Genomic DNA, 9,433 nt, shown 5'->3' with positions numbered 1-9,433 from the left:
CTATTTATATAGTTGAATGAACAACCTACATTCCTAAAATATTGCAAAGGATATTGACAATACACTAAGAGGATTTGACAGCACAACAAGAGTAATGGACAAGTGGACTACTCTAGACAACTAACTAGATCTAAGACAAAGATCAATAGTTAGTCATTTGTTCAAACTAGAACTCTATGACACAACTACAATTAAACTAAAGTCTTTATGCCAACAACTCAAACTTGAGTTTCCACATATGCAACATGGATTATTCATTATTCTAACAAGACTATGGATAGTTATGAGGTGGCATGATCCTGTTAGGGGTGTTCAAGGAATGATGCAGGGGCATGCCTTGAAGTTGATGGGTAATTACTTCTCTACTCATTGTAGATAAGAGTATGATGGGAATTTTATTTCGTCAATCGATGATGTTGGACATTGACATTTAGAGAGTTTTGAGGCCTTTTATGGTTGTGTGGTTGCATTTGGTTTTGTATTCAAAAAAAATTTCTACAAAATTGGCTAAGCTGGGTTTGAGGAGAGAGGCAAACTTTTCATTGGAGTCCCTAAATCAACTCCAAGTGAATTTCATAGGGTGATAATGGTGAAATGAATGCGAGGCCTTTTTCAATTCAATGATAAAATATTATGGGTTTTCATATGTATAATTATCAAGGAGGAATATATGAATACTGATACCCTCGAACTAATCTAGACATTATATCCCTTTTTCTTGCCTAGGCTTTTATGCTTGGAATGAGGGAGAAGGCTAGGAAGGTAATGTAATTTTGTGTTGAGTTTCAATTGGTTGGGGATGTGGATAACATTGTGGACCATGTGGATCTTGGTATTGGATTGCACATGGGATAGGGGTTCTAGAGGGTTTTTGGTGGAGGTGAGGACAAATTACAACCTCTAATTATTTAGTGTTCTTTCAATTTGATATATACACAGATCGAGGGTGCTTTTATAGGTTGATGTGGTTGATGTTGTATATTCAGTAGATGGAGGAGCAATAGTAGCAACTGAGGTGAAGGAAGATGAAATCTACACTTCTCTCAAATCCATGGCTTCCTTAGGAGAATGAACTTTTAATAAAATTCTACACATGCTAAATTTTACTTTAAGTAACATTGCACAAGAAAACATCATTCATTTTCTATTCATTTACATTTCATCATTTTGCAATCATATAAAAATCATGAGCAAAAGGAGATACGATGTTTATTGTATAACTCATCAACTAATATGTACAATTTTCATTTTTACAAAGTATGAAATGAATGGAAAAATGTTGGAAATAAATGAAAATCTCACACAAGTTGTGAGTCTGACTACTACTTTTATACATATTGATAATAAGAAAAACATAGCACAAGGAGGTAGAGTCAAAGGTAACCAGTCATTGCCTTTCAACCTTTCACTAGTTAAATGTGCTTTGCCGCCGCTCTTGGTCTAGCTCGCAATCTGACAAGCTTTGGGTCTTCATTCTCCTGCATGAGAAAAATGGGGTTAGATCTTAAAAGATCTAAGCAATGACTTATTATCTATGACTATGTACCTATACATGCAATATCTTGCCTATTCTGAATACATATAAAAACAACAGGTCTATTCTAAGTGCTCAAATGACAAAAAAGCATAAACTATAATGTTAAAGGGACATATTAATTTTTATATGAAACCTTTCATTATAATCAAGAACAAGCTTGCAATCACAAGAGAGTAGTTTCATGAGTGTCACGAGCTCGTACTCGAACCTCATGAAATAATTATCATTATCACATTGCACATCATTATCACTGTTGTAACTCATAATGCATTTAAAAAGAAACAAGAAGAGAAACTGCTTTTGATATTGTTTCCATGAAGATAATTAGTTATCTGTTAGAGAATGAGTTACTGGAAAAACTAAGCACTAAGGGAAAGGACAACATACGAAAAATTTAATGCTATAAAGTCTTAGAAGTAGAGCAATTCGAAGAGATGTGAAATCCAAAGCTAGAAAATATGATCAAGTTCTCCAAAATCATGAACAAATGGTTGCTAGGGAAATCCTATATTCACTATCACATTTAATGTTCTACTGAATGACCAAAAGAGTTCAAATCCAAAGTATTCAATCAATTACAAGATGTTGGATTTTGACCTAATATAGTCAATTATACACAGTTGATCAAAATAGGGAAAAAGGAATATGATAAATCTCTAGTTGAAAAAGAAGCCAAAGGCTAATACATGAATTTCTATCAATAATTCCCATGCCAACAATTCTAACAGACAAAGGAACAGGTATAGTGATCAGTGTGCCTAGTGATTCACCTAATGATTACAAGGCCCTATCAGGTTTGAAGTCATGTACAGTGAGCCAAAAAAAAAAAAAAAAAATGTCCAGGTCGGGTAATGAATGTGTTATAGCCCTCATTAAGCAATAATATGTAACATGTGGTGAACCTGTTTAGAGAGATACGGCTTAGCAATGTTTGGCAATGATGGAACTTTATTATGATGAGGCCAGACATGAATTTGAGCATACATTGGATTGGTAATAATCATGAAGGGGAGGGAAACAATAATTCTCCCTAAGACTTTTCAATAGGATTGATAAACCTTTGAGAGTGGCCACAATAACAAAGACTTTCAATTTGTGCATGGTCTGTAAAATGGGGGAAGAAAGTATTCATTTGCAGAAAAGTTTAACACAAGTGCTTCAACTTTTAAGAAGCTCATGTGGCACCAGTCTTCCTCATTCATTATCTCTGCACTTTAAAAATGAAGGGAATCAGCATCATTGGACAAAACTAGAGAGGCATTTCAAGTCACAACACTTTTAAGATCAAGGACAGAAAGGAACAGTTGGCATCATTAAAAGAAGAAAAGAGAATGTTGGCTTCCAGGATGCTCAAATGGAGACTCCTGAGGATTTCACAGCCAAAAAAAAATGGTGGGGCGGGGGGGGGGGGGGGCTCTATGCTTCACTAGTAGATACTCAAAGAATTGGATTTGAATAAGTAGATTTGAGTCCAAAATGTCCTTGGTGTATATAACTTCTTCAGAATCTAATAAACACGAGTTCGACATGCAAGAGTATGATTAAACTCTTTCTAGAAGATTTTGATTGGAAAGCTACAACACAATAGCAAATACTCACAGCTCGAGCTAATAATCAACAAAACCTTAATGCAAAAATGTAAACACTAAAATATATGTTATATACATATAGCAAACCCTCATGACTGCTCAAATTTTTTCAGTTCAGCAAAAGCATGTGAGAATGGAAATAGAAAATAAGTATTATCTTTAAACTCTAGACACTATTAACGTGAATACAATGGAAATGTGACGAATACAAAAAATTCCAGCAAATATGGCAACTCAAACAAAGCTCCAGCAAACATATCCTTCAAAAACAACCAAAATGTCATAGCAATGGCATTTCCACAACTTAAAATAGCAAATGCAAAGTATCTCAAATACATAATGTCACCAAGTAGGCAAGTAAAACCCAAAAAATACCAATGAATGTAATAATGACAGTTTACCTTCAAGCTCGATAGCAGCTCAAAACCAACAAACTTTCATGGTGGTGCATATGGATTCCAGCAAGTTTTTCATGGTGAAGTGCAGGAGGACCGAATTCTTTGCAATGGCGGCTCACTTACAGCTAGAAACCCTCATTTCCTCACAGTCTCTCTCGAGACTTCTAAATGCAAAGTGATGGAAATGAAAAGAACTTTAGGGTATTCGATATTTGTCATGCCTTTTCCCATATTTCAAACTCATTTGGAGTCCACAAGTATTTTTATGGGATTTTTATCCTATTTTAATTTTTGCATTGTGAGAGTGGGGGGGGGGGGGTCATGTTTATGCCTTAGGGGTTTTGTTTTATTTTTTTGCATAGTTTAATATTGTAAATAAATAATATTAAAATGATAAATATAAATCATTTAATTTTATTTTCTTGTTTTAAAATGTAAAAATAAGGAGCATATTGTTTTAATTATTTTCTTTTGCATAGGTATTATTGTAAAGGATAAATATTTAAATGATGAATTATAAGTCATTGAATATTTTTCCTATTTTTAATGCAAAAGGAGGTGAGTTGTTGAATTTCATATGTCATGGTCTTTAAGTGAGAAATTGGTTTGGAAACATGTGGAGGGGATATAGGAATCTGAGGTCGAATTTGACTTTGCCAAGTCAGTTTGAGGGCCTTTATTGATTGTTGGAAACTTTTTGGGGCAGTTTTATGTGAGTTATAGGGTTCCTAATGACTGAGTGGAGTAAAATGAGTTATGAGACTTTATTTTTAGAAGTTTCTATGCCCTTTTTTTGGTGCTATGTTTCTGCATTCAACCCAAGGGACTGAGATTGTATTTAGTGAGTATTGTGTACTCATTTTGGGGAGTTTTGATTATGCAGTGAAGGTTTTTGTGACTATTTTCTAAGTCCTCAACTTTATTTGCAGAATTTTGTAATTCATTTTGGAAATACAATACAGGTGACAGCAGTTGTGATTATGATATTTTGTGTCAATTTTGAGCCTTCTTTCTATCTACAGTTCTGTGTGTAGTATCAGAATGATTTGATAGAATGACTTGTGAACTATCATTTTTCTTGCTATTCTGTCTCGTTCCAGCACCTAGTTATAGGAGAGTAAGTCTATTTGCAGGTTATAATTTGTGTTTTTTTAAAAGTGAAATTGGTTAAAGAGAGGTGTTTGTATTCCTCCTTTTACTAATTCATTTTTAAAACCTTATTATAAATTATTCATGCATATCTTTGTAGAAAGATGTGTTTTGTTGTATGTCAAGTAGCTATATAATCCTCCTCTATCAAGTGTGTCTGAATTTCCATTATCACTTTTGGTGTATCACCCATCTCTTAGTTTAGGCTTTAGGTTTTAGGTTTATTTTTAGTAATTTCTCTCCTTTTCTTGCAAGTTTAGATTAAGTTCATGAAGATTTCGCTAAATATTTAATAGGAGCCGGCCTAAAACCCGAAGGTCTCACTTTATTTGCATGTCCCATGTAGTGAAGTGATTCCCATGTTAGGTCATAATTAATGAACTTTTTTCAGTTCAGTACTGGGTGCAAATTCTTATTCTTAACATGAACCTCAACAGATGCAAAGGATAAATGTGGAAGGTCGGGCAAAAATGTGAAGCATGGTGGTATGGGGTTTTATAATATGTCAAAGGATGAGATGTTTCGTTGGTTTGAATGAGATGCTTTTTGTTTGTTTACATTATGTTTAAGCCCAATTTTGGTATGGGTGGATATAAAGATGAATATGGATTTGGACAGTGATGTAGATCTTGAAGGCTTCTTGGTGAATCCATGTATGGCGATCATATTGTATGTTCCTTGGTGCTTTAGATAAGGCTTAGACTTTAGAAGTTGAAATCTACTAAATTAATAGCTCTACGTAATTTCTATTTTTTTAAATTAATACAAATCAACTATAATTAATGATAATAAAAAGTCAAACTAAAATATTAAAAATTAGAATTTTTCTTTTAAAGTGAATTATATTATTTAAAGAAAGAATATAACCTAATTTTATTTTTCTCAATATCCCTTGAAAATATATTTATTTATATGCTTAACATCATATTATTTTAGTTAATATTATTCAAAACATTAATCAAAATACATAGTCATGTTATTTTATTGATACACCAAAAATTAAATTTATGAAAAAATTTATATTTATTTTATTTTTAATATTATTCAAAACATTAATCAAAATACATAGTCATGTTATTTTATTGATACACCAAAAATTAAATTTATGAAAAAATTTATATTTATTTTATTATTAAAATTAATTGGTGTATTAATTTTGAATATATAAGAAATCAAATTGTTAATATATAATTATAATGAATTGGTTTTAATTTAATATATTAAATATTGATAAATAATAATTCTAATTTATTAATTTGAATATAATGAAGAATTCATTTGAGAATTTTGTTTTACGAATTGATGCTCTCACTTATTTGTTTATTCAAGCCTTCATTTATTTTCTTATACAATAGTATGAAAGATAAATGGTGGAAGTTAATGTTCTAAAGAAATATTGATGGAAGATCTAGTGATGGTTTAAATGCATTCCTTAATGTTCTAATGATGTGTTGTCACAATTTCTTGATTTTCAAAGTAGAAACATACTAGATGTGTTTGAATATGTAAATTAAATATTATTCCATATAAGTTTAACATACTAGTGTATATATTATTTCAAATTAGTAAATGTGAATTTTTTGTCTAAAGATTTATTTGTCACATTGCTTACACCTAAGAGTTGACATTGTGAGAGTGATAGAATATGAGAGAGTATATATATATAGTCTCTCAGAGAGAGAGAGAGAGAGAGAATGTGTGTGTGTGTGTATATATATATATACATATACTCTCTCTCTCATGTTCGATCAAAATAACAAATTATAAAATAGTACTATAAAAGAATACAATTTATTTTTGAAAATGTTTTGTAAAATTATTCTAAAAGTATATTTTTTAATTTTTTAATTTTTTTTAATTAGAGATTATAAACACAAATTCAAAATCAACCTATCAAGAGCAAATTCAAAGACTTCGAATAGTGGAAGAAAATTTGTTAAATATACCTTTACAAGTAAAAGCCATATAATCACTTTTTCAAGTTTTCAACTTGTTGACTTTTCTTATGCATCTTATGTAAGAAATGATGGAATCGACATCATAATCATAGGGAAAGATATCTACTAGCCGCTAGGGGTCCAATGATCGTGAGGGTTTCATGATAGATACCTCCCATTTCTTAGCTTTCTATTGGTTCATTTGTGCCAAAAGTACCATTTTCATTTTTTGTGAGCAGCTATTGGAAAGGTGAATATAACGGCTCTATGGCCGAGAAATGCCCAACTTTGCACTCTATGGTTGAGATCCAGAAATGCCCAAATGCTGAAACTAGCTTTAAGCTATTAAATGGCCTACTGAAATACACCCAAAAAATTGACATAATTCAACTTACAATTTTGAAGAGTAACTGCACAGCTGCTCTCTTCCCCTAATCAGAATTATAAAGAGAAAACAAAATATGACACGTTATAAGAGCAGAGCTCAATGTCGGAAGGCCCCACAAAATTGGAAAATGTTTACGAGGAGGGCAGAAATTCCCCGGGTAGGTGGAAAATGAGCTCAGTTAGGTCGTCAGTCATTTGAATTGAAAACTTCGTTAGTAGTTTGTTATTGGTAACACCCTCCACCAGAACCCCTGACAAACCGATTCTTGATTTGACAGCCATTTAGGTCGTCTCAGGGTTATAATATACCAGTTTCAGTTCAAACTTCATCCATGAATGAACATGAAGCTTCACAATCATGGCGGTAACTCATGCCGATTTAGCTATCAAGCAGACTCGCAGACATCTGGGCAGCAAATTGCCCACCTGCGTCTTCCTTCTCTGCGCATTGTTGGGTCTCCTCGCTTTTCTATTCGGCTTTGTTGCAGAGATCACCAGAACAGAGGTTTCCCATTTCCCTTTTCTTGTTCTACAATTTTAGTAAAGTGATGAGATTTCATGTAATTGAATTGTTGGGTGTATGTGAAATTTTAGTAAATTGATGAGATTTCGTGTAATTGAATTGTTGGGTGTATGTGAAATCTTAGTTAATTGATGAGATTTGGTGTAATTGAACATATGTCTGCCATCTCCCCTTCCTTATTATGCAATTTAGTCAGTTGATGAGAATTTATGGAACTGAATTGATGGGCATATGTGAAATTTGCAGATAATATGGGTGGAGATTGAGGAAAGGGGAAGGAAGTGCATGTACAGTAGCGATGGGTGGTCTCCTCTGGTTTCTGCGCTGAGTTCAATTATTTCTCTGGGGATGGCTGTGGGAGTTGGGCAAGCATATATGTGGCTCTTCCTCTGCACTGCCAATCAAACTGATCAGTCTCGCATTTTGACAGCTTGGACAGAATCTGACTCCAATCACTATAAATTGCTCCGATGGCTCGCTGCTGGCTCCTTCTTGCTTGCCTGGTAATTTGCCCTGTTTCTTTGCAGGTTGATTGACTCAGGTTATGGTTATGGCTTCTGGATTTTCGTTTCAGAATGAAAATCTGTGTTTAAACAGATCTTCATTTCATTTGTTATAGTATTGGACCTCTCCATTAAAAAAGAATTTGAAAGGAGGCTGAAGCTAAGATTAATTATTATTATTATGTGTTGTGATTAATTATTATTATTTATGAAGTTGGAATACATTTGAATTCAAGATCTTTCACATATAAACCTTACAGTTTATAAACCTTTCAATAAGAGACTTACAATTTACTATTGTATTATAGACTCTTTACCTGACTAAAGATGGTTTTTCTGAACCAGATATGCTAACAAATAATTCAATCCTGCCGCTAATCTCATCTCAGTTGTTTACAAGGTCTTAACTTTTGTGACTTACGGTTATGATATCAGGATATGTTTGGGGTTATCTCAGTTGTTTACAAGATCTTTAACTTTTGTGACTTATGTTTATGATATCAGGATATGTTTGGGGTTGGCGGGTGTGCTTATGGGGATAGGAATAGTGGTGGAAGCAGGGCATGTAAGAAGACGGGATGTTCTGAGAGAAGAGTGCAGAGTGGTGAGAGAAGGTGTGTTTGCAGCAGCAGGAGTGATTGCACTGGTTTCATCTTCCATGGGAGTTGCATTTTATATATGTGCAGTCCAGACAGAGAGATCAATTGAGGAAGAAGCAACACAGGGATCAATGGAGGCAACTACAAATGTGGACTACACAGCTGCTTCCCCTGTACGCCCACCTGTACAACAACTTCCTCAATCTCAATTCCAACAAAAAGTGATCATTCTGTAAAATTTGAAAGCTTGAATGCTTGCGGTTCTTCATAGTAGTCTAGTAGTGAACTGTGGTGACCTCCATTTAGGAGGTCTTGAGTTCCACTCTCACCTACTAATATATGTGGCCCGTCTACTTTGCTTGAAAAATAATTTTAAGTTAAAAAAATCAACGATTTATTTGAATCCTAGTTTTATAAATTGATGCCACTTGTCTTCCATTTAAGTAATCATCTACCTAAACTCCTTTTTTAAAAAACAAAATTGACTAGGTCTTTTTTTAACAGTTTTCCCTGTCTTTGATTCTTTAATTTTATTTATTTATATTTTTTGAAAGTGAATTTTTTTTAATTTTTTTTAATAGGTAATGGGTCAAAGTCTAGATTATTTATTATTTATTAATTATTATTATTATTCTGTGTTAAGTTTGAGTAGTTGGAATTCTAAATCTCCAACATAAGAGGCTCACAATTTACTTCTCGTCTTTTATGAAAGTGAATGTTTATTGTTAAGAGAGAGAATGAAAAATGTGTGGTTGTGTAATTGTTCTTGATTATATTTTATATTTTAAATTATATTTATTCATGATTAAAA

General features: G+C 32.9%; 1 protein-coding gene across 1 annotated transcript; it reads left to right on the top strand.

Annotated features, from left to right (window-relative positions):
* Window positions 1-7,222: 7,222 nt before the first annotated feature.
* On the top strand, window positions 7,223-9,025 carry LOC149571538 (uncharacterized). Its single transcript, XM_089809398.1, has 3 exons — window positions 7,223-7,502; window positions 7,767-8,023; window positions 8,528-9,025. The coding sequence occupies exons 1-3, from the start codon at window positions 7,356-7,358 to the stop codon at window positions 8,856-8,858; spliced, it is 735 nt and encodes a 244-aa protein (XP_089665524.1). The 5' UTR covers window positions 7,223-7,355; the 3' UTR covers window positions 8,859-9,025.
* Window positions 9,026-9,433: the final 408 nt, after the last annotated feature.

This window comes from Cupressus sempervirens, chromosome 2 (assembly GCF_028749045.1).
Source record: "Cupressus sempervirens isolate cs-2001-9-10 chromosome 2, ASM2874904v1, whole genome shotgun sequence".
NCBI classification, from domain to species: Eukaryota; Viridiplantae; Streptophyta; class Pinopsida; order Cupressales; family Cupressaceae; genus Cupressus; species Cupressus sempervirens.
This window is presented reverse-complemented; position numbering and strand designations above follow the sequence as displayed.

What these genes read in the sequence shown, in the direction of transcription:
- LOC149571538 (XM_089809398.1), top strand. Translation starts at nt 7,356, where the DNA reads ATGGCGGTAACTCATGCCGATTTAGCTATCAAGCAGACTCGCAGACAT. An exon ending in CAGAGATCACCAGAACAGAG is followed by an intron (nt 7,503 to 7,766) that starts GTTTCCCATTTC and finishes TGAAATTTGCAG; the next exon opens with ATAATATGGGTGGAGATTGA. An exon ending in GGCTCCTTCTTGCTTGCCTG is followed by an intron (nt 8,024 to 8,527) that starts GTAATTTGCCCT and finishes TTATGATATCAG; the next exon opens with GATATGTTTGGGGTTGGCGG.